The following is a 26,352-nucleotide window of genomic DNA, read 5'->3' as shown; positions in this document are numbered from 1 at the left end:
AGAAAGAAACCTTCCTGGGATTATGTTGCTTTTTGTGACTGATCCTAAGTCCTGTAGTTCAAGCTAATCATTAACAGCGGTTTTACAGTCGCAAGCTTTTTGTTGAAGCTTTGATAAGACACTCCAGCAGTTCGTGGCAAATGAAGACAAGCTACGCAGCAGGAATCCTGGGGAGCGGATGGATTTTTGCCAGTCTCCCCAAAGAAATGTGACTTTTAACATATGCTCCAGAAAGACACAATGTTTACCCAACGACTGAAAGGATCCGTAGCCTTATGGACATGGGTTTTTATATGGACAGTTACCGGACTTGATAAGGACGGAAGATCTGTATGGGAAAAAGACCTAGGTTTAAGTCCGGTGAATGAAACCCTGATGTTTTTGCATGACACGTTCCCCCAAAGGTTCCTCTGGGGTGTAGGTACCAGCTCGTTTCAGGTGGAGGGCAGCCAGAGGAAAGATGGCAAAGGAGCCTCAATATGGAATCACTTCATGCATTTACCAGAATTCAGACCAGATGACTCCAGTGGCAGCTACACTTTTCTAGGGAAGGATTTATTAGCTCTGGATTTTTTGGGAGTCTCTTCTTACCATTTTTCAATTTCATGGCCAAGGCTCTTTCCCACTGGGATGGCAACAGCTGTCAATGAAAGAGGGCTCCGCTACTACAATTCTCTCCTGGATGCTCTAGTTCACAGACGCATTGAGCCTGTAGTCACCCTTTACCATTGGGATTTGCCTTGGGAGCTGCAAAAGAACTACGGGGGCTGGAAAAATGAGTCCCTGGTTGATATTTTCAATGCCTATGCCACTTTTTGCTTCCAGACGTTTGGAGATCGCGTTAAGTACTGGATTACAATCCACAATCCTTATCTAGTTGCTTGGCATGGGTATGGCACAGGGCTTCATGCACCCGGAGAGAAGCAGGAAAGAGCTGTGTACGCAGTAGGACATAATCTGATCAAGGTACAGTATAGGTAGATTCCATTTTAGGAGTTCAAGTAATACTGCAGCATATAACAGAAGGGAAGGCAGTATAAGAATATAAGGGGACAACAAGAGTAACGCTTATGTACAATTGAAAGTAATGCTTATGTACAATCTTTACAAATAAATAGTATTTCTTTTACTTTCTTCCTGTAGCTGGAAAGTCTTGACCAAAATATATAAGCCTTTTTGGGGTCTTTATTGCACCAGCCATTTTACTAAAAGTAAAATTAAGCAGCAAATTAGGACACGACAGGGGTTGTCGATATACCCTGTATACCCCATGGTGGCCGTGCAGTGGTGCTGTGTCATTTATACGACGCAGCCACCAACCCGCAGCAACCACAGAGCCTTTTTTCCTGAAATTGCATTTTTTAGAAGTCGCTGCCTTACTGCGACTTTTCCTTTCACTCTGAGGTCACCATCTTCTGTCCACGTATGTTGGTGGTGACTTGGCTTCGTCTTCAAGCTGGGGGTGTTCCAGGGCGGATCAAGGCCCAGGATAAGATGAGGCAAGTGGGAAAGCAGGGCAGAGGATGGGGTAGGGTGGGGCCTCAAAGAGCCGAATGCCCCCCGGCGCTGCAGCTTTCTTGGTCAGGAAAACCCACGCGCCCTCCTGCAATGAAGCTTAACATTCCCAACCTGCAGATGCGATGCCACGTTTTTTCCAGGAAACAAGCAACAAAGGCTCCATCAAGCCACAGCTTCAATTTCAATGTTGTTTTATTCCAGATCAGACCATTTGTGCATCTATCCAGTTTAGTCTAGTCTGCTCTGATGGGCAGTGGGTTTCAGGCAGAGGCCTTTCCCATTACCTGATTGGTTTTAGCAGGTGATGCCAAGGATTGAATCTGGGGTCTTCTGCATGCAGAGTGTGTTCTATTTCACGGGTCCCCCACTAAAAGTTAAGGACTCAAGTCCAATTTGTTTCAATGGGCTTGGTAAGCATGTACATCAAATAGACTTTATTAAGTCTAACTGAATTCATTGGGTGTTACCTCTGAATAATGCTTACGATTGCATTCACACTCAAAGCAATAGATTTTAATAGTGCTTAATTTTGGTTGGCTTGTGTCCTTAATTGTTGTTTGTCTACCTCAACATGCACTTTCTTCCGTTTCTAGTCCAATAAGGATACACTGCATATGTTGAGACTATTTGATTAGCATTAAAAACATATTAAATAGTCTTACATTTGACAAATGGTAGCTAGATAAAGCAATCATAAATAAGGAATGATTAAATAATACATCCTAGCCTGATAAAAACCACTTTGCAAATAATGGCCACTATACTGAACTAACAAAGTTACCAAGTTCTTTTCAATTGTTTGAAGAGAAACAACCTTTATGTCAATATTTAAGAATTTCAGAATGACGTCAAGCCAATTCTATATCCAGTTGTTTAATGTATTAGGGGGTCCATATGGAAAGGAGCACAGAGCTCCTGTATCTTTAACAGTTGTATTGAAAAGGGAATTTCAGCTGGTGTCATTTGTATGCATGCAGCACCTGGTGAAATTCCCTCTTCATCACAACAGTTAAAGCTGCAGGAGCCCTGCTCTCTTTGTATCTGGTTAAAAGGGCAGGGCTCCTGCAGCTTTAACTGTTGTGATGAAGAGGGAATTTCACCAGGTGCTTTATACAAATGACACCTGCTGAAATTTCCTTTTCTACACAACTCTTATAGATACAGGAGCCCTGTCCTCCTTTCCGTATGGACACCCTAAATTTATGAACAATGGGTTGGGGTATCTAGCTGTCCCTTACTACATTGATTTGTACATTCAAAATAATTTATTTGCGTTCTATTTAATGAAAGTTGAGTGAAATAAGACATTTTATTCCAACACTTCATCAGACCCTAAATCTGTATACAAAAATACTCTGCATAATTTGAGATTTCTCCGAGGTTTAGTAGAGGAAGTCCAGTGTCATCACACTGACAACTTCATCACCTGATAGATAACTTAACAGAACTGCTGCAAAAATACCTGTTGGTTGTTCTCCTGATGGCTTTTATAGTTAATAAAAGTAACTAATTTACAATCAGAACTGAAATCTTCTTTTTAATTATTTCTCATGTACTTTCTATTCCTTATAATTATGATTCACCACCTTCCCCAACTCCTTTTTAACACTAATTTTCCAAAAGAAAGGAAAGGCTGCAAACATATACACACTTACTTGAAAGTAAGCCCCCATTGCACTCAGTGGGACTTACATCTGAGTAGACATGTGTAGGATTGCACTGTAAAAACCCTTTGGGTATGTGAAGTTGCTCATATTCTTTCTTGCATACTTATCCAATGTGGAATCCATGACTATACAACACAAACATGCAATGACTTTCACACGGATGGCTTTGTAGCTGCATATTTCAATTCCCCCCACCCCCACTTTTTTCTCCTGGTTAAGTATTTGGGTAGTGAGACTAAAGTGCCAATGATACATGTATAATCCTTGAAGGCTGGTAACAAGCGTCTCTACATTAAGGAAAAACTCCTCACCCTTACCGGGCTTTCTTCTTCTGGGATCTTTCTGTGTTTACTATGGCTCCTATATGATTTGTAATTGAAAACTTCTCCTCTCCATAAAGTTCAATGAAACAGCACCATCTCGTGGCTGTATTATAGTGCAATGCTGACTTTACACAATGGTGATATCCCACAATAATTTTCAAGTGTATTATCTCTGATCATTTTTAAAGTAAGATTACGGTGGGGAGGCTCAAGAGATGTCCTGGAGCCTGATGGCATCATGTAAAGGATCTGCAAATTTCTGTGAGTAGCCAATGATGACAGTGAAATAGATCACTCATGTAGAGAAGCTATTTATGGGTATGTGTGAGGTTTTTAAAGAACTCAAAATCTATAACAACTGTAAAAAATTCTCACTTTGGCCCAAGGGTGGGCACCTTGTGTTCTTCCAGATGTTTTGACCTATAACTCCCATCATCCCTCACCATTGACTGTGCTGGCCACAAGATGCCTTCCTGTGCCCTAGCCTTCAGATCAGCCTTGCAAACAAGACCACAGAAGTAACAGACCCATTTTTTAAAAATGCTAAGCTGCCTGCCTACATATGCATGTTTAGCCACTTGTGGCACATTGATGGCCTTGGGGGCTGGGGGACAAGACTCTCCTAGAAATGTTTTTTCAAGGCAAGTGTCTATTCACAAACCTCCTTTGGACATTTTTCCAAATAGAGATTGCACAATAATCTCTACTTGAGTGATTTATTGCATGCTCGTGATTGGCAACTCACAGAAGTTTTGGGGTCCATTACATGATGCCTTCCACCTCCAGGACATCTCACACCTTCCCCTGGAAATCTCGCTTAACCCCACCCCCAGAGATAATCTGGTATCTAAAATAATCATAGGATTAATTTCCTCACTACGTGGCACTACTGGAAATTGGCCAAATCATATGGTCACATCTGAAGGAGTCAAGCCAGTGAATTCAGAATGGGCCAAGGGAGGTGGAGCCTAGTAAGGGGTATTTTTCCCTTAATGTAGAGACACTCAATGTGTATAGATAAGGTGGGAAGGTCAGAGGAAAGGAAGAGAGAGAGAGATTTACACCTTCATGTTCATCAGTTGGTGCCGGCAAATTAAGTGATTCTTTGATTGTATAAATGAGCATAACAAATCAACCACAGACAAAACTTTCATGTCACCTCACCTTGTTCATATGTTCAGCTGCAAGACATCAAATGACGGTCATGGATGGTTGGATCAACCCTCTGGATGCTTCCATCACTGCAGAAGTCAGCACCAGTGGATATATGTGGGTCCTGGCTGTTTTATGCCTCCTCTCAGGCTAATGCACAGTATTAAATGCCCCATTTATCCAGTAGAATGTGTGGTGTTGAAACATTGCCAGTGATCACCTGTATCAGAGTTGGGCAGCTCACAGCCTTCTAGATGCTTTGGCTTACAGCTCCCATCAGCCCTAACCAGCATAGCTAATGGTGAAGGATGTGGGAGATGAAGGCCAAAAAACCTGGAAGACCACAAATTGCCCCCTTTCAGAATTTATTTATTCATTTATTGCATTTCTATACCGCTCAATAGCCGGAACTCTCTGGGCGGTTCACAAAAATTAAAACCATTCATAATATAAAACAACAGTATAAAACCATAATATAAAATACAATAAAAAAGCTCAACCAGATAAAAACAGCAGCAATGCAAAATTACAAATTTAAAACACCATGTTAAAATTTATTTATAGATTGTTAAAATGTTGGGAGAATAAAAAGGTCTTCACCTGGCGTCTAAAAGCATATAATGTAGGTGCCAAGCGAACCTCCTTAGGGAGCTCATTCCACAGCTGGGGTGCCACAGCAGAGAAGGCCCTCCTCCTGGTAGCCACCTGCCTCACTTCCTTTGGCAGGGGCTCACGGAGAAGGACCCCTGAAGATGACCTTAGGGTCCGGGCAGGTACATACGGGAGGAGGCGTTCCTTCAGATAACCTGGCCCCAAGCCGTTTAGGGCTTTAAATGTTAATACCAGCACTTTGAATCGGGCCCGGACCTGGACTGGCAGCCAATGAAGCTGGAAAAGGACTGGCGTAATGTGGTCTCGTCGGCCAGTCCCTGTTAGTAAACGGGCTGCCCTGTTTTGTACCAGCTGAAGCTTCCGGACCGTTTTCAAAGGCAGCCCCACGTATAACGCATTGCAGTAATCCAAGCGAGAGGTTATCAGAGCATGGATAACTGTAGCTAGGCTATCTCTGTCCAGATAAGGGCGTAGTTGGTATATCAACCTAAGCTGATAAAAGGTGCTCTTTGCCACTGAGTTCACCTGTGCCTCAAGTGACAGTTCTGGATCCAAGAGCACCCCCAAACTACGGACCCGATCCTTTAGGGGGAGTGCAACCCCGTCCAGGACAGGGCAAACATCACCTCGCCGGACAGATGAACCACCCGCTAACAGTACCTCCGTCTTGTCTGGATTGAGTTTAAATAAAGAATTGCGAGAATTAAGTTAAATGAAAAAGGGCTGATGATAATATATTTATTTCTTACCCGCCTCTCCCTCTGGATCGAGCTGGGGATCAACATAGTATACAAAAAATATATAAAATACATAAAACTGATTAAAAAATATAAAACTAATACATTATTGAAATAACAGACATCTTAAAATTCAGCTGGGTAGGCTTGCCAGAAGAGATCAGTCTTTATAGCTTTTTTATATTCAGAAAGACTGTTGAGTTGGCGAATCTCCTCCAGCAGGCCATTCCACAGTCAGAGCAGCAGAAAAGAAGTCCTCTGGGTAACAGTTGAAAATCTAGTTTTAGCTGGCTGAAGCAAATTCTTCCCAGAGGATCTCTGAGTGTGCGGGGCGGATTGTACGGGAGAAGGCGATCCCGCAGGTAACCTGAACCTAAACCATGTAGGGCTTTAAAGGTAATAACCAACACTTTATACTTCGCCCGGAAACTAGTTGGCAGCCAGTGAAGTGATTTTAAAATCGATTTAATGGAGCATTTCAGTATCCTGATCAGTGGGAAGTTTTGCCCACTCTTTGTCAGCTGAGTGTGACCCTGTTCAGACAACACACTGAGTCACAATGGTTAAGCATTTTGAGCTAGACTTAGCATGTCGTGTGAACCATTCCTAACTACGATGGCTACATAACCACGGTTCAAACATGCTGCCTAACCATTTGCTGCAAAAGGGTTAGCGGACTAACCATGGCTTCACAAGTTGTCTGAACAGGTGTTACCTCTTGAAGGGAGAGAATGACTACTTATTATTTGGATGGTGTCATTTATATAGTTTAGCCGTAGACTTAGTTGTATCTGGGTAGAGTCAGCAATGTCCTGTGTCTGTTCCATTTTTGTTTGAAAGAGAGAATGAAGTTCTCGTTTAGCTCCGTGATTGGTCTGTCCTCTAAGCCTTTTATGACACTTCTGAGCTTTGTTCTTGGTTTTCTTTATTTTAAAAACTAATTATTTACCATTTTCCAGTGTGAGGATTGCTTTGTTTTGTGAAATGACGGGAGAGATTCACCTATAAGGCAGTAAAGAAATGTAATAAATAAATAAATAAATAAATAAATAAATAAATAAAATTGCAACAACAATTCCTGACATTGTTGGTCTCAAAACAAAATCGATGCAACCATTAAGTTTTCCTCCCTTCAGTGGAAATGAAAGAGCAACAAGTGTTTTGTTTTTATACCAAACTCTGATGTTTTGATCTCAGTTTGGGGTTCTGTAGTCAAAGACAGATAGCATTGTTTTGCCAACATCAGCTGCATGAGTCAGCTGGACGTTTTCCTGATGTCTTACTTTCTTACAGAATAATAACCCTACATGAGGCAGCAGTTGAAAATATCAAACAAAAATTATACACATGGCACACAACTGCTAGGCATATAACAAATCGAAAAACTGGGGTGAAAGGATGGTTTTTAGCACATATATATATATATATATATATATATATATATATATAATTTCCCTTCTCCCATGCAAACTTGCTGGAGGCCCCTCTCTTGCCGTCAGAGGGGATTGGTGTTTAGATGCAAGACAGGGCCTCATCCGTGGCTGCTGGAACTTCCCAAGGTTATATATATATATATATATATATATATATATATATAAAATATTTAGGCAAGCCTTTGGCATGTAAACTGGTTTCTTGCTGAAGGGGTTTTTAATTGGTCAGTGTTGTTTATTTTTATATTATGTTTTAATTAAGATTTTGGTTTTTAATTAGTTGCCATGAGCATCTTTTTTAGGCAGAAAGGCAGGATATAAATAAATAAACTTTATTTATTTATTTATTTATGTTGGCCAGTCTCCCTTTAAGCTTTCAGATGGTTCCTTTCCCACCCAAACTGGCAATGTGGTTTAGGAAAAGTTGATGTGCAGAGGTGTGGACCAATTTCTTACTATACAACAATGTTATGAAATAAAACACAAATGCAAAATAAAGATGTGTGAAAATGAGAACAAACCTTGATTTTTGTACTCAGACTTCTTATTGACTGTAGTACAAGATAGATAACCTTTTAGTTATCTAGTAACTATTGAGGTTACTACAAGTTGGCTGTCTAATCCATGGTTTCTAGTCAGCATAAGACCATTGATACTTCGAAAGGTATTGTATTGAATAAGTCCTTGGCTTAATTAGGATAAAAGATAGACCTTAGTTAACTAACTTGATCCTCTAGTTTCTTTTGCACAATAGGGAAAGTGGATCAAGATAATCTTTTGCCTATGGTCAGGATACTACGGTCGATACTAATTGACTGTTGCATGACATCTTCCACTCAGAAAGTGTTCCGTAAGGATATTAAATATTTTAAGTCTACAATCCTACACATACTTACCTGAGAGCAAGTCCCATTGAAGTCAGTAGGACTTTCTCCCAAGCAGACATGCCTAGAACCGCAGTGTGTAATGTAATGTCTGAAGTAAGTATATTTCCATCTGGTCTTTCAGTGTAGGGAAGGATAACATTCCCTCTTCCTGCGTTTTAAGCAAGGTTTGCAGACACTATACTAAGCTTAACTTAACCATGTCAGAACAATGTAATGGAGTCTAGCACAAAGCAGACTTTTTAGTTAAGAAGAGTTCTGTTTCTAGAACTTGTTTTTGCATTCGTGCTACCAACCTGTGTTGGGAAAGGTATACAAATATGAGCAACTGCCAATGTTTGTAATACTTTAGAAATTAATATCGGCTCAGGAGTACATTCCACACTACTCCAAACATTCCTAATGACTTTATATTAAGTAATTTAGCACTGTATGTTGATTGCAGTAATAGGAAAATGTGAAGAAATGCCATGTGTACCTAGGATATAGGTCAGATATAACGTTCATTATTGATTGTACTTCCACTATTTACTTAGCCTTAACATTTAGCCTTGATCTTCAAGGTGTAAAAAAGATTAAATATTAAGCAGCAAAGCAGGGTGCGGAGGGGAAGCAATTTTATAATCAAGATATGCTAGAAAATACTCTCTGCATTTTGATTGGTCTTAACATTTATACTTATTTATTTTGCAGTTAATAATCCATTGCTCTGGACTATCAATAGAAATGTGAGTCAGGACTAGGTGTCAGGGATAACTGCTAGAGACAGGCAGTAACAGGATATTACCTTCCCCACTTTTGTCCACTCAACCAATCCTGATTTTTATTTGTATAGATCACATTTGTATTCCACTCTTCCTCCAAAGCATTCAGAGTAGTGCAGACTGAGTTAATCCATTATATTTTCACAACAATCCTGTGAATAGGCTAGACTCAAGGACACCCATTGGGTTTCATGGCTGATATGTCTCACCTGCACCTTGCTGATGCTGACGTCTCTCTCTCCCTACATTTCAAAGGTTAATGTTAATGTCTAGACCTTGGACAAATGTTCTGACATAGATTGTAGCATTGGAGACCCATAAAACACCTGATACTAAATTGTTCCACGTTGTCACTCTGAAATGTTCCCCAAGGTTGCCACCTCTGATAGGCTCTGTTCTGCCACCACTGTTAACTGTGTCCCTCTTTAGAGATGAGAGACATGCCATGCTAGTAAAAGTTTCCTAGTAAAATAACGTCTGAGCCGAATTGGTTTGCTGAGTCACTGACGAACTAACCCAGAGAAGCGTTTCCCAACATCAGTCAGCATTTTCTCTGTATGTAAAGAGATGGCCCCTTTATCCCAAGGTGAAGACCCACAGAGGCAAGGTAAACTTCAGATAATCAGACAGGCGCCTTTATCTAAGGAGGAGAGGTCAAATTGCATTTAAAGGCCCTTCTTTACCCAAGTTCTTATAAACAAAACTGCTCGTCCTCATCCCTTCTCCAATATTGTTTTACTTTTTACGCACCGCTGTCCTTTTTCCAGAGATCACAGTGTTTGACTTCAGTGATAGCTTACTCAAATAATGAAAAGGTGGATAAGATGTGAAACACAGAACACTGGGGTAGAGAACAGTAAACTAGTTTTAAGCTGTGAGCAGACTCAGGGGTTTAATCATACAACTATTTGCCACATGGTTGAGGATAGGACTGGCTGTACCATTAGGAAAGGTAAGGTGACCCAGATTTTGGGATACCATTCAAGGTCAGCAAAGGGTCCATAATGCCATTTATTATTATTTTTATCATGTATACTAGCCAACTAGCCATGTATAGAACTTATAGTGACTGAGACATCACCTTTAACAGTGATGTGGCAGGCAGAAATTCAGCAGGGGAAGTTTTTCCTATCATGGAGATGCTATGATATGGAAATCTTCACTTATTTATTTATTTAACCTCACAGACTAAAGAGACCATGGCACTTGCTGGCAGAATGAGGGGGCAGTGGCGGTAACCTCCCAACTACATCCATTCCTCTCTGTTGGAATTCTGTGCATTACGTGGCCTGCTTTGCTCCCCTTCCCAAGCTAGCCCAATGGAGAATTAAGGGAAATAATTTTGCTTGGCTGAAATAGTTACATTGATGTGCACATGACTGCATGCAGGATTGCAGCCTTTGCAAACACATCTAATGTTTAAGGGAGGTATAAGTTACCTAGAACAGCCTTCCCCAATCTGGTGCCCTCCAGATATTTTGGATTCTAGCTGTGAGGTTGCCACCTTCTTTCCACCATCTGTCAGTGGTGACCTCGTGTTGTGTTCAAGCTGGGGGCTTTCCGGGGCAGATCAAGGCCCAGGATGGGATGTGGTAACGCAGGACAGAGGGCAGACTTGACCAGCTGAATGGTCACCAGCGCTGCAGCTTTTTTGGCCGGAAACCCCACACTCCCTCCTGCAGAGAAGATTAACATTCCCACCCTACAGCTGCAAAGTTGAGAGGTTTTGAAGGAATGAGCACCAAAGGCATCGGCCTAGGTCTACGATTCTATTCCTCAGAAAATCACTTATTTAATAGAATTCTGTATCCATATCTCTTGGAAACTATTTATCAGAATAATAAATTGCAGATGGATAGTTTGTGCTGTTCTTCACAGCAAAGAGTCATGTGGCACCTTAAAGACTATCAGATTTATTGTGGCTTAAGGTTTCATGGGTTTCACTTGATAAAGTGGAGACTAGTCCATAAAAGTGTGTGCAATAATAAATCTGTTTAAGGTGGCCAAAGAGTCATTGTCATTAAAACCTTGGGATTTCTAATAGACGTAAACAATAATTCATGAATGAATCAGACATTAGAATCTGATCAATAGATTATCATATTAGTATCTAATTATTGTATTTGTAGCTCTATAAAAATTACCATGAAACCCCATCTGTAGCATATTAATTTAATTTCCAAATACTGCACCGTTAACTTAAAAGATGTTTCTCCCCCCACCCCTATGATTAGGCTCATGCGAGAGTCTGGCATAATTACAACAAATATTTCCGACCTCATCAGAATGGATTTCTGTCAATCACATTGGGATCCCACTGGATTGAACCTAACAGATACAAGGACAATTCAGACCTTGCAAAGTGTCAGCAGTCCATACAGAAAGTGCTGGGATGGTTCGCCAAACCAATACATGGCGATGGAGATTACCCTGAAGAGCTGAAGGCTGAACTTCCTTCTATACTGCCAAATGTTACCAAGGCAGAGAAAAAACAGATTAAAGGGACAGCTGACTTTTTTTCATTCTCTTTTGGGCCGGATAATTTTATGCCGCTGAGCAGGCTGCCAAAAATGGGCCAAGTTATCTCACTCAACCTAAGGAACGCATTGAACTGGATTAAACTGGAATATAACAGTCCTAGAATCCTGATTGCAGAAAATGGATGGTTCACCAACAGCCATGTAAAAACAGAAGATACCACCATTATCTACTTAATGAAGAATTTCATTAATAAGGTCTTACAAGGTTTGTAAAGTGTTTATTTATTTATTTTTGAAAGCCCTGATAGGGTTCAAAGAATGCCAAAGAGAGGAGAAAACCAAATCTGATCTGAGATGCATCTTTTCTGCACTCTAAAAAGTTTAAATTTCTTTCAATAAGAGCTTTAAAATGCAATATACTGTATTTTGGGTTATTTTGGCCCCACCCCTTCTACCTTTGGCTCCACCCCGTTTGCTACTGGAATGAACCCCCTCCCCCCCCCCCCACCACAAGAGCTTCTGTGAAATTGAATTTCACCTACAGTTTGAAAGAGGTTCCCCACCCCTGGTATAAAGCAGCTTCATACTGTACGTTAAAGTGTCCTGTTCCAAAACCATCTTGCATATTTGTAATTCAAACAATACTCTGGTTTTGCTAATATGATCATTTTTAAAATTTATTTCCCTCATACAGCTATTAAATATGATCAAATTGATGTATTTGGTTACGCGGCTTGGTCCCTTCTGGATGGATTTGAATGGCAACATGGTTATCACAACAGACGGGGATTATTTTATGTAGATTTCAATAGTAAGGAAAAGGAGCGGATTCCCAAGTCTTCTGCATATTATTACAAGCAAATAATACAGGAAAATGGTTTTCCCATGGAGGAATCTACCCCAGTTTTGCACGGTCAGTTTCCCTGTGACTTCTCCTGGGGTGTGACAGAGCCAGTTATTAAGGTAAGCATAATAAACTGTAAGCATCTCAGGTCTTTTTTAAGATTAACTGAGAGCATTTTGTTTACGCAGGATCTCCAAAAACTCAAAACAAATATTACAAATTCAACATCCCTGGGGAAGGTGTCTTCCAGCGCTACACTGGCCACCCTATATATTGTATAGAAAATGTAAGAATTGGGGAATGGCTGTGTCTGCCACTGACCCAGTTTGCATGATCACTGCAGTTTAAACGAACCAGGTGCTATTTGCCTAATTATCCGCCTGGGCGTGGTTTGTCCTGTCATGTGAACTCAGGCAGCATGGGTTATTTGAGGGTTGTTTGAATGACATGACAAGCTGTGGCTGGGTGGGTAATCTAGCAAATGGCGCCCAGCACATGCCACAGCTTAAACAAGCCAGTATGGCTTGTTTAACCCACAGAGATTGTGCAAACTGCATCTGTTTTGTCCCCTCCCAATTTTTCTCCCTACAGTTGTGTACTTGCATATAAAGATGTAAAAAGACAATCTGTTCATAGGTGTGAATCAGCCCTACTATAAATGCATTAATCTTGGAAATGGCAAGGAGTGAAAACACACACTTCAAAATAAGCGAATATAAGGGCCAAAACAGACATTACTTTCAATATGCAACAATGTCTTCTTTTTGTTTTTATTCTAGAGTAGATGCAAGGGGCCCAATCTGGATCATAAAAAAACCCCTACCTTCCCCACCCCCATATTGTGGGCATAATCCAGATAGCGGGAGGCCGCATCTACTCTAGAGTAAACATGAAAAAGAGATTTAGCTGCTAGACACACATTTAAAGTAATGTCTGTTTTGGCCCTAAGACAGTGGTGCCAGTCCTTTGGTTATTCTTAGAAGCAGGGAGTTGCAGAGTAGCAGAAGTACAAATATCCCTCTTACTCCTTCAGTACATGTTTATTGAGCAGCAGGGCGAGCTCTTCTCTCTTTGTCTCTCTGGTTGAGTTGGCACGTCACAACAACTCACTCTGCAGAATAAGCCATTCAGTGTGGGTTGTCATTGGAACAATCCATTGTGAGTGCAACAGATGGGCTCCTTGTGGTACTCCTTATGGTCCAGAGTCTGAGGGAAGATAGTTCCAAGGATTAGTCATAGAATCATCAACTGGGAAAGGTCCAAGAGGTCATCAAATACAGCCCACCACCACAAGCCAAGGCCACCCACCACTTCCACAATAAGGTACCTATAAATCAGGTAGTTATGGCTTTTTCAGTACAAGTCCAGTCACAGGCTACATGGACCTAATGGTTTTATGGCCTCCACCTTCATTAGATGGTAAAGTGTTGCATTTATCCTGGCAGCACCACTGCTCCATATTTCCATGTGTAAGAGTCTCACACTCATGAAAGGGGCACTCTGGATCCAAGCTATAGTTTAGTTTTATATTAATTTCCACATTCAGCAATAGTGGCTTTTTCTCAAGTAGCAGAGCAAGACCACGTACTTTTAATGGCTGATAAATGAAATATAATTCCACTCAGCTTCAGCAAGGCTTGTACATATCATACTAATAATGACATCAATTTGCACTAATAAATAGTTTGGGGATATGCAGTACGTTGCTTATTAGTTTCATTAGAAAACCTTGCTAGGTCAGCAGAGGGTACTTTGACAGAGGTTAATTTGAAAACAAAATTCAGAACTATAAAATGAATACATCCACTAACAATGGAGAACAGTTAGAAAGAAGAAAGAATAGCACAGATTAAGATATATATACACACAGCAAGTAGAAAAAAGAAAAACGGAGTTGTCCTGTATATTAAACCATATCTAAACCCAGAACTGATTCTAAGAGATGAACAGGGCAGATATGTAGGAGTAAAAATTACTCTAAATGGACTGTCAACGTTGGTTCTGGGGGTTGATGCACCCAATGACCATAAAGAGGAATTTTACAAGAAATTGATTACCAGTCTCTCTGACTTATCTTATGATAATTAGTGTTTGATGGGTGACTGGAATGGAGTCATTTCTCCACAAATAGATAGGACATCAGAGAAAAAGATTCAAAGTCGTCAAGGCAAACTCCCTAAAAGTTTCTTTGATCTGATGGACAATCTGGGTTTAGTAGATGTATGGAGACACAGAAATGGCAACTCAAAGGAGTATACCTATTTTTCAGAAAGGCATAAGTCTTTTTCAATAATAGACATGATCTTGACAACTAAAGAATTCCTCACAAAAGTAAGTAGAATAGAAATTTTACTCAAATCCTTTTCAGACCACAATCCTATATCTATGGTGTATAGGAGAAAAAGTAAAATATGTAATGGAGATTAAACGAAACCTTGCTGTAAGAAAAAAGTATGGCGGACAGTAGTAAAAGAAAACTGAAAGAATATTTTGAATTTAACCTGAATAAAAGGACTATCTTCCAGTTTTTCATTGTACCATTTGTTTATCTAAAATATTTATATTTGGTCTTTCTATCTGATAATTTAATTCTAAGGCACAACAATAACTAAAAATGTAAGCAAACATAGTAAGAGAGAATACACAGCAAACATTGTAAGTTTCTTTTTAGGATGAAAAAGGTGTGTCTAGTCTTCAGATGCTGCTCTAGCTCCTCTTTATAGGTACCACTGTGACCAGGAGGAGGGGGAAGAGGGACAGCCCCCAAGAAGTAGGTTATGAAATAGCTAGGCCCATCACCAGACCTTTAAATCCCTGTGGACAAAGCAAGCCCTCACCGCAGCATTCCTGTTGCTTGCTGGGTAGTTTGACACAGCCCAGTTTTCATACTCCACAGGAGTTCCCTCTCCCCGGTCAATTCCTCCTGCACAACCCCCTGTGACTGCTGTTCACATTTTTAAGAAAGATCCGTGCAATTTGAAGAGACACATTTAGCATCACTTGTAGTTTGGTTCGGTATCCATCCATCCATCTCCTCTGTGCTGCTTGTCTGCAGACCCTGCCTTCAGCAATCTGGTAGTCTTCAGCCTGTTTCATACACTCAGTGGTACCACACAATCACCAGGGATCTTCCAAACCAGCTGGGATCATATGGAGGCAGGGGTGCAGTTGGGTACTTTTAGACTCTGGATTTATTTATTTATTGCATTTATATCCCGCCTTTTCCCCCCCAAGGAACCCAAAGCGACGTACATATTCCTCCTCCTTTCCTTTTTATCCTCACAACAACAACCGTGAGATAGGTTGAGCTGAGAGTCTGTGACTGGCCCAAAGTCACCCAGTGGGTTTCCATTGCCAAGTGAGAACTAGAACCCAGATCTCCTAACTCCCAGTCCAACACTTTAGCCACTACACCACACTGACTTCAGTTCTTACAGGAGACCAACCTCCTCTTAGATGGTAATGGGTATCACTTCACTTCCTTTAAAATGTGGCAAGCCATCCCTGCTGTGTTTGCAGGTCCCTACATGGAGGAACCATTTATTTATTTGTTACTGAATTTACATGGTCACTCATCAGCATATTCTCTCTAAGCAAGGAATATAATGTAATATTTTTAAAAAGATACCATAATAAAAAATATAGCAAACAAAATGCTGCATAGAATCTTTCCTTTTAGCAAAGGAGAATACACTCCAAAATTAGCAGCTCCAAATATAAATAGCACACAACTAAACTGTTAAAGAGTCCAGAATTTTTTCTTCTTGTCAAACACAACTTGTTTAAAAGGCCTAGATGAATAAAAAGGTCTTTCCTGGGCACCATAAAGAAGGCACCTCTAGGGAGGCTACTGCACGACCAGGGTGACACCACCATGAAGGTCCTCTTCCTAGTAGCCATGCGCTTCACCTCACTTGGTCGGGAGCACATGGAGGTATGTACAGGAGAAGGTGATCTTTCCGTTATCCTAGACCCAAGCCATTAAGGGTACTAAAAGTTAAAACCAGCACTTAAAATTGGACCTGCAAATAGATGGGGTAGCTAGTGCAACTGATAAAGCATAGCTGTAATATGTTCCAAATACCAAGTCCGTCAGTAGTCCAGCAAGCCCATTGTTGAACCATCTGCAGATTTCAGGTATTTTTTTTTAAAGGCAGCCCCACGTACAAACAGATAGCAATAGTCTAAAAGGAAGGTTATCGGGCCCTGGGTCATTGTGACCAAGCTAACTCCATCCAGGTCGGGTTTGCAGCTGAAGCTGATAAGGCGGCACCTTGAGTCACAGAGGCCCCTTGACAATGCTGGGGCAATAAGCACCCTCAGACTGCAAATTTGATCCAATGGACGCCTCTCACCCAGCTTGGTGAACCATCCACCAAGAGTAGCTCTGTCTTGTCTTAATTGAGTCTTGGTTTGTTAAACCCTCAGCCTGTCTGTACTGTGTTGAAGTACTGATACAGGATGTACCGCTTAACATCTGATGGAAAAGAGAAAGCTGGATGTCAACTATATACTGGTGACACCTCAAACCAGGTCTCCGGATTACATAACCCAGCAGTTTAATCAGCTATTGTACAAAGCAGTATCTTCACATGCTTCTACACAGCCGCTGTAATTTGTGTAATTGTGCCAGCACCCACCACCACGCCCTTTTCTGTTGTTGTTCCTTTCCAGGACAAAAAAAAAAAATACCTTTGGATAATGCTCTAGTGTTAATGCTCTCAATGCTCTACTGACACCTAGCGGTTGAAGGATAGGGAAACCTGGATTACTGTTTAGATTAGTGGTATTGGCAGGAGCAGACATAAAATAACCTAAAGGAACACATTATATCATTTGTCTCTGTGTACCGATGGGGCAAATAAAACAAAACTCTTTCTTACATGAAAAATCAATTTTTTTATTCTCATTTTCAGGCGGAATCTGTAGCTTCCTCTCCACAGTTCTGCGATCCCAACTTGTACCTCTGGAATATTACGGGAGATGGCCTTTTCTACCCGGTGAAAGGAGTGAAACTGAAAACCCGGCCAGCCCAATGTACAGACTTTGTCAGCATTAAAGCGCAACTGAAGCTGTTGTCTAAACTGAATATCACCCACTACAGATTTGCACTCAATTGGCAGCTAGTTCTACCAGGTGGTGACTTGTCATCTATTAATAGGCAAATCCTTCGATACTATCGATGCGTGATCAGTGAGATGCTCAAACTCAACATTCAACCTATGGTCACCTTATATTACCCAACTCATCGCTCTCTGGGCCTGCCTGGGCCTCTACTTCAAAATGGCGGATGGTTAAACCAGTCCACGGTCCAGGCATTTAGAAATTACGCAGGAATGTGTTTTCAGGCGCTTGGGGACTTGGTTAAGTTCTGGATCACAATAAATGAGCCCAACCGACTCAGCGAGATTTACAACAGCAGCAGTAATGATACCTATCGGGCAGCACACAATTTATTGATCGCACACGCCTTGGCCTGGCATGTCTATGATAAGCAATATCGATCCTTTCAGGAGGGCCAGGTGTCTTTGTCTTTGCATTCGGATTGGGCCGAACCTGCCAATCCCTTTCTTGACCCCCATTGGGACGCTGCAGAAAGGTTCCTTCAGTTTGAAATAGCCTGGTTTTCAGATCCAATTTTTAAGACAGGGGACTATCCAGTAGCCATGAGAGAATACATTGACTCTAAGAACACCAAAGGCCTCTCTGGTTCGTCTCTGCCACATTTCACAAACGAAGAGAAGAAACTCGTAAAAGGGACAGCGGATTTCTATGCACTGAATCACTTCACGACAAGATTTGTAATCCATGAGTCAAAAAACGGAAGCCGGTATGACCTTGATCGGGACATTCAGTTTCTGCAAGATTTCACCTGTCTGAGTTCCCCATCTCGCTCAGCAGTCGTACCTTCAGGTTTACGCAAAATCCTAAATTGGATTAAAAAGCGTTACGGTGACATTGATATCTATATCACCGCAAACGGGGTAGTCGATCAGTCATTACAAAATGACGGACTTCGTAAATATTATATTGAAAAGTATGTACAGGAAGCCTTAAAAGGTGAGTGGATTGATTAGAAAAGACAGACACTGAAAACATACTCAAAATACTTTCTTATCAGTGCTCTTGGGCTGAAATCCAGTTGTGTGCCTCTTCTGACAGAACCATGGCTGCTTGGGTCCATTAAAAACAAACTTAACGTTGTTAAATGCTGTTAAAATGCCTGGGAGAAGAGAAAAGTCTTGACCTGGCGCTGAAAAGATAACAACGTTGGCGCCAGGCGAGCCTCATCTAGTTATGTCTAGGGGTTTTTTTTAGGGATGGAGAAGCATTTCATCATGTGAGTCCCCATCTGCAGTATGAAGTGGTATAGTCCACACAGAGGTTTACCACAATTTGCTCCTTGTGAGAACTAAGACCAGCCCAAGGCCTCTGGGTTGTTGTGAAGGTCAAATAGGCAACCCTCCCCCCCCCCATTTATGCTGCTACCCTGAGCCTCTTGAAAGAAGAGTGGGATATAAAGGTATGCAATATAGTTTATTAGTGGCACAGCACCATGAAGTATTTTAATAAATTCTGTAAATCAGGGGTGCACAACCTTTTTGGCCTTGAGGGCCACATGGGTATCCTCCAGGGGCCTGGGGCCACTCACACGTGTACACACGTTACATACAAATATAGAACATACCTCTCTCTCTCTCTCTCTCTCTGTGTATCCTGGTTAAGACAACACACTAAACTATGCTGCTTAAGCAGCATGGTTTAGCATGTTGTCTGAATCAGGCCTCCCTCCCTCCCTCTGTCTCTCTCTCTCTCTCACTCACACACACCACTCACTCATTAAAATCCAACTCCTGCCCAAGAGCATTTCAGAAGCCTGACATTTACTTTGACCAGACAAAACCAACACTCTTCCCAGAAACCTCAAGCCACCCAGCCATCCAGGAATCCTGGCTCCTACCCTTCTCTCTCTCTCCTCTAATCCACTCTCTTGCTCAAGGATCCTGACATCCCACATTTGTTACCTGGATCTTTTTTAGAGCTGCTACTACCGAAATAAAGACAAATCCTCTTGGGAACAGGCTGTGTGGTTCCTGCCACAGAAGTCCTGATTCTAGACCATCCTAAGAAACAGGCAGGAGCCTTTGATCACAGCTTCCTAGGAAGCTCTGGGGATGCTCTAGGAAGAGACTTCTTTGACAGAAACCATAGAGTCTATTCCCAAAGAGTTTCTTCCCCCCCCCCCCAGGGGTTGATCATGGGCCATACTTTTTTTCATCTCTGCTAAAAGGAGACCTCTGCCCCAGGAAACTTACAATTTACATTTCAACAACGTGAGACAACAAAGGGACCTGAGGAAAGGATAAGGCATAGTAAAGAATGAGGGGATGGGGAGGCAAGGTTAAAAACGAATTATCATAAGTGAATCATATTTGTTTGTAAATATATAAAATAGCTTTTCAGTTCAGACAGTAGAATGGCACTATATTAATAGTTAACATTCACTTTTGTTGTTTTCAGCTTACTATATCGACAAAGTCAACGTTAGAGGCTATTTTGCATTTAAACTGACTGATGAAATATCCAAACCCAGACTTGGATTCTTCACCTCTGAATCCAAAGCCAAGGCTTCTGTCCAATTCTACAACCATCTGATTAGCAGCAGTGGCTTTCCGTTGGAACCTACAAATAATGTGTGCAGTCAATTAAAGGAAAAAGCATCCTGTACTGTTTGCCTATTTCTAATACAGAAAAAGGCGCTAATATTCTTTGGATGCTGCCTTTTCTCTACAGTCATTTTGCTTTTAAGTATTATTATTTTTCACAACAGAAAAAAGAGGAAATGGTATTGGTCAAAGACCTTCCAGCACATCTATGTTCCCGTTAAAACTAAACATAAGAATGTTCTCAACCGGATATAGATACATTTTTCCGCATATATGTCAACAGCAAGAGTGAGAAATTATTGGAAGTACTCAAGTCACTCCAGTTTTGTATACCAAGGTTCTTATAAAAGACAATATATAAAGTAAAATCCATATGAGCGGACTTATGCTTTTGCAATAGGAATTTCTTACCTGGCAGGGGAGACACCATGATCACATCTGTTCCAGAGATTTACTAAACCCTTAGGGGCATAAAAGGGTGCCATGGGAGAGGCTGCAGGGGGCAGTGGGAATTCAATCCACCACTGGTGTCCATTTCACTAGCATTCTGCTGACATCATTGGATCTAACCCACAGCTTTGTATCTAGAATTCTTCATTTTATGTTTACAGCCAGGGAGTCCCAAGATGTTTAGTCACTTTCTTCTTCACCATGAAGTCACTCTTAGAACTCTTAGCCTCTTGCCCTTTTATACTGTCATCAAGCATGAGAAGGCAGAGGTGAAGAAAACTTGCCTAGAAATCCAGGGCCTAACCTTTAACTCCCCCTGCCCCAAGCTTCAAATTAACCTTTCAGATCGATGCAAGTTGAACTGTAGTCATTCCTATGAGAGCAAGGCTTTAGGACAGATATATCAAGGAAAAAGAAATGGTATCAGTTTAGTAGACTTAAATTATTTTAATTATCTTTCAAACCGAAATGCTTCTTTTGTGGAGCCTGGAATAGCCATTTAACTTGTTTGACTTGAAAAGGACACGAAGATTTAAGTATGTGCGCACTTTTATACAAATGTTTTATAGAAATGTCTTCAGATTTATGGAGTTACTAAGCTATGCCAGCATCTTTTGTAGTTTGCAGGCGTAATGTTTAGACCATCCCTTGTTTTTACCTTTCTTAAACTTCAATCTTATTAATATTTCTTATGAACCAAAGAGTTGAATCTCACTTCTAAAACTCTGGATATCACATACAAATATTCAACTACCAACTTGTCCCCAGAAAACTGAACACTGCAATATTTACAACACAGCTGGTAATTTAAACGTTAATTCAGGAGAAGAGTACTAGTCCTCACAGTTGTAAAAGAAATGCTGAAAGTTGCATGAATGTGAGGAATGAAACATTTCTCCAAAGCAGGGGTTAAACCTCTTTCACTCCAAGGGCTTAATTCCATTTCAGAAAAGCTGGGGTGGGGTGGGAGATATGCTTTCCAATTGTGGGTGGAGCTTAACGCAAAGTGGGTGGCAGCAAAAAATACCAGCATATTTTAGTTTAAAGCTCTTACTGCCAACAGCAAATGTCAGGAAACCACCACAGAATTGGTGGCTGGAGGGGAAATGATGGGGCCATCTGGGGAACCCTAGCTTGGGATGCCAGGCCTGATATTCACCACTCCTGCTCAAAAGCAACAGCTCTTTAACAGCACATGGTTACCCCAGCTTCTGCATCAAGCACAGGCTGAAATTTAATTCCTCCACTGTCGTCAGCAAAAAAGAGGCAGCAAATGAAGGAATCAAAATAGGAGGATCAAAACAGGAATGTGCAGGTTGGCCTGAAAGAGCTTTCAACAGTCAGTTAGATATGGGAAGAATTAAAATCAGAAAATACAGGGCCCTGTCTGGGTTTCAAAACAGGAGGGTTTAAGATTTTAGAGACCATGGCAGGATCTACACAACTGCTTTGTAATTATTTATAACATTTTTGTCAACTGTTCGGGCCCAGGAGAGTTTTCAAAGTGTTATATCCTGCTTGTTGTAGATTTGGCCCATATTAGAAATTGCTGGAACCAAGAAAAAAAATATTAGCGAGAAGTACACACATTTCCAGGGCACAACCATATTTTGGAAGCATGAGATACATTTTTTAAAGTAACCTTCAAAAATATTGGCCTATTTGTGTTGCTAGAATTTCCAGATTCTATGACGTCAGTGAATGTAAACAAATACAGGAAATATCAGTTTAATATTTAATTGAATACCGTTATTTAAAAGCTGGACTTTACTCCAGGCTTTTTAGGACCAAAGCAGCAAAAATACAGTTGTTTTTTCTATTGTCTCAAGGCTTATACACGTCCTTCTTATTGGGGGGTGGGGGGCAGGAGACACGATCTGTAATAAACAAACTTTATTGTAACTTATTTATATGAGATGTGCAATTCACACAATTCTGTATCCAGGTTAAAATGTTCAATGCCAACTGGCAAATCCTCTGAAATGGTCGCTCTTTAATTACTGCACTTTACCTATTAAAGTCATTTTCACAGGCTGCAGAAATGGGTCAGTTTTCTTTTCCACTTAGAACTGCCAACACACTTTTTCAGATTTTTTTTTTTAAATCTTGAACAAGTGCATCTTGCAGTACTAAACTTGAAATACCTGAGACGCCTGTAACTTTTAATATATGCACTTCTTAATTTGCATGAGACATATGAGGCAAGTTTACTGTTGGTTTAGCTGTCAGCCTTGCCCCCACCCCCAATACTTTGCTAGGTTTTTACATTTTTAAAATCAGCATTGTTTATTTGTTGATCTATCATGTTTTATAAAATGCCAGCAAACATTGTTAAAAAGTTGTAAAATTGTAAAATGCTCTGGTCATCAGACACTAATGCATCAACACCTTCCAAAGCTTTTTTTTCTTGTCTTTAACAGAGCCATATAGAACCAGTTTTTCAGAGTTTCTCTCTGAAAATAAGTATGCTTTTTTGCACTGAACCAAGTGAACCTAAACTAGACAAAATGTCTTCCTGTTCATAAGCAAGTCCTGTCATCTAGGAAGGGTTTCTCAGCTACTTTTTCTGCTCAGTGCCCGTTTCTGAGGCTCATTTACCTCTGTGCCTCCCCACACAGCCGCTGTTAGTTGGGAAAAAAGGTAATTTGCCATCTGCACTGTTTATTCTAATAATCAGTACTTTATTTCTAAGTAATCAAGAAATTAAAAAAAAAACATAAAATGTGTAGTAGCAGCTTAAGGCCTGCTAACCAAAAAAATATTCAATTGGCACTTTATTCTGTGTGATCCTTGTGGCTGATGCAAACTTGCAAGTTTTTCAAACCCCTCTTGCATGCAACTTCCAGTAGGCTTGCATGCAATTTCAATCTATTCCTAAAATAGGGAAAAAAACCTCTCACTCAAAAATGTTTCTGAGTAAGTGACTGGCAGTGTTGAAGCTTCTGTGATAAAAAAAATAATGAAAAATTCATTGCGCATATGACATTTTTCTGATTTTGCTGCACAAAGAATTCTGTGTAACTGGGAAGTTGCACTTTTTTGTTTGAATCTGCAGAAATTGACCTGAGATGTGAAATTACTCTCATATTTGCCTGACTTGAAACAGAAAGTTATGGAGCAGGGGGGAATCTTTAAGAGTGTGTCCCAGCATTTTCCCATCCCCTCAGCCTATCATGCCCCCTCCAACCATTTTCTTTTTATGAGTGCAGAGATAAATATATGGAGAACATGATCAACACAGCAAAATGAACTGATAGGGCAGAGGGGATGCCCTAATGGGAACAGCCGCTCCTTGTCAACAGTTTCCCAAAACTGTCTCCTCCATTCAATAAATTCATTAAAACTGCATTCCTATGCATGGCTATCCAAAAGGCAGGAAATACAACACTACCTTTCCCCCCAACCTCCCCAGTTATGAATCAGCTGCTCAGTCAAGGGCGGGGGAGTCCTTCTGTGGCTGCATTGGAGTGTCCAATGCCTAAAGAAGGCCACACCTTGAATCTGGGATAAGAGGATATGGTATGCCATAAAGCTGGCTCCCAAAAATAAATGAAGGTAACATACACACCACTGCCAACCAGCCATGGTGTGGGGAGACCTAGTAAGCTTGGAGTGATTGTGGTAAAAAAAAGACCCACTGGGTTGGCTGTGCTTGGGTGCTGCATCCTATTACCCAGGGTGTCTCTCTCTCCATTCTTGATGTAATATGGGGTGGGGTGCTGCCACGACACAGGCTCTGAACACCAGACCCGGCCGAGGCTACTCCCTGCTCAAGCCAAGCACCACCACTTGATACGCCTGAGGCAAGGGATAAAGCCCACCTTCCTCCAAACTAAGTGGAGAAAGGGGTTTAAAATGGAGAATGGATTTTAATATATATAATAATGCGCTGTGAGTTATATCTGCTTAGGTGAATGATTGTCAGAGTGGGTGCTGAATGTGTAAACTTAAGATGATAAACGCCAAACAGACACGTGGGATTTTTGTGGTAGTTTAAAAAACAAAACAAAATTTATTTTTAAAAGTTCATAAGCTTTGTTTCAAATAACAACATTTAAAAACCTTTTTGAAACCTTTCATACAATCCGGTCACTCTCACATTCGTGCTTTCCTTTTTCTCACACAATCACTCTCGAACTTTCTTTATTATCAGTATTGATTAATATACTTCCACTACGTGCACACCACACTCTAAAGACACCACTCACTACACTGACCCTCAAATTTCCCAGACCTTAAGTACCATAAATACAGAGAGCACTACAGACTCTAAGAGTATCTAACAAGTCTCCCTGAAAAGCTTTCCTGAAAAGGACAAGAACAAGAACTCTCAACCCCCTCAGTCATTCCCTTATATATCACTCCTCCCAAGACATTCTAACTCCGCCCACTCAGGCCAACATTCTACAAACCACATACTTACAAACTGCAGACATACATTTGGAATTGACTTGTGGGGTGTAACGCCACAGGTGCCCCCATCTCTCTTGCTGAAACATTTATACTTTCACCAATCAAAATATTTTGGAACTCCTTCCAAACCTAGTCTCCTTCCCTCTCAACGCAAGGGGGCACTCACCAGCTTCTGCAAACACAGATGCATCAGAAGACTCCTAGCCGGAGGAGAGGATGGGAGGAGAGGCAGATGCAAGAAAGGGCAGAAGTCAGGGCAAGAAGGTCTTGTGGGGAAGGAAGAATGCAGCCACAAATTACACAGCAAAAGCACACACAGCACCTTCCCTCATCAACCTGGTCAACACCACAATCAGTGTCTGCAGCTTTCTACCCCACCAGTACCCTTGGCAACCACTTGGAAGAGCCTTGGTGGGCAGAGCCTCTAGAGGTCTTAACTATGTAAAACACTTCGTACCTTTTTTGCAACATGCCAACCCTGTCCTTTTCCCACTTTTGCAAAAGCATGCCTTTTTTTTTTTTTTTGCTAAAACATGTCCTTTTCCCTGCTCCTCCCCCTTTTTTTGCTGTTGCAAAAACACGCCAGCTATCTCCTGCTTTCTCTTGCAAAAGCACACCAGGAGTGCCGTTTCTTCTGCTTTCAAACGGCTCCATTATTTATGTCCAGAGCTTGGAAAAGGGTTGGCGTTCAAAAAGGTAACATTTCTAAGCTCTGCTTCTGTCAGCCCACTCTTGGTCCTCCCTGCAAACTAGCAAGTTTTGCCACTCCTAGGAAGCACAAATACCTAGTCACTCTGCTGCTTTGCTGCCCTGAAGCAAGTAAGTGAATGGGTACTTAGGCTTTGCTTGAAGTACCTATTCATGAGGCTGCTTTAGCTTTCTAACACAAAAAAAGCTGAGTGAATGGGTACCTGAGGTTTGCTGCCTGGCAAAGCTCCCAGAATGGCCAAAATGCTAGTTTGGAGAAGACCAAGAAGGGGCCGACAGCAGCAGCCATGAAGCTGCTTGGAGACTGCGAGAAACAATGTAGCTGGTGTGGCAACAGCAGCCAAGCAGCTTGGGGGCCTCATGCGGCCCACAGGTTGGGAACCCCTAGAATACAACGTTATGGTTGCTTTCTCATGCATATAAAACTTTATTTATTACAGACTGCCTTCTTCATTGAGATATTGTAAATGTAAACTATAGTAATTTCCAATATTTATGCTGCTGAAATTAGTACACAGAATGAGACATGCTAATTTCAGCAGCACAAATAGGTTATGCTGGTTCTTACACCTGGCATTTTGGGTGCCCCCTGAGAAACTTATTGTGGCCCCCTAATGTTCTTTTTTTCCCATGTGGCCCCCTAGAAGGAAGGCGTGGCCCCTTGGGGGGGGCATATGGCCCACACTGAAAACCACTGATC

At 41.2% G+C, this 26,352-nt stretch overlaps 1 protein-coding gene across 1 annotated transcript; it reads left to right on the top strand.

The window, feature by feature from the left end:
* Positions 1-143: 143 nt before the first annotated feature.
* Positions 144-22,528, top strand: KLB (klotho beta). Its single transcript, XM_063135805.1, has 5 exons — positions 144-966; positions 11,325-11,835; positions 12,265-12,533; positions 17,331-18,474; positions 19,936-22,528. The coding sequence occupies exons 1-5, from the start codon at positions 223-225 to the stop codon at positions 20,334-20,336; spliced, it is 3,069 nt and encodes a 1,022-aa protein (XP_062991875.1). The 5' UTR covers positions 144-222; the 3' UTR covers positions 20,337-22,528.
* Positions 22,529-26,352: the final 3,824 nt, after the last annotated feature.

The sequence above is a fragment of the Elgaria multicarinata genome, chromosome 10, assembly GCF_023053635.1.
Source record: "Elgaria multicarinata webbii isolate HBS135686 ecotype San Diego chromosome 10, rElgMul1.1.pri, whole genome shotgun sequence".
In the NCBI taxonomy this organism is placed as follows: Eukaryota; Metazoa; Chordata; class Lepidosauria; order Squamata; family Anguidae; genus Elgaria; species Elgaria multicarinata.
This window is presented reverse-complemented; position numbering and strand designations above follow the sequence as displayed.

Bases quoted from the DNA above. Each gene is read 5' to 3' on its own strand.
- KLB (XM_063135805.1), top strand. From the start codon at position 223: ATGCTCCAGAAAGACACAATGTTTACCCAACGACTGAAAGGATCCGTA. The intron at 967-11,324 runs GTACAGTATAGG...CCCTATGATTAG, and splicing joins TAGGACATAATCTGATCAAG to GCTCATGCGAGAGTCTGGCA. The intron at 11,836-12,264 runs GTTTGTAAAGTG...TCCCTCATACAG, and splicing joins CATTAATAAGGTCTTACAAG to CTATTAAATATGATCAAATT.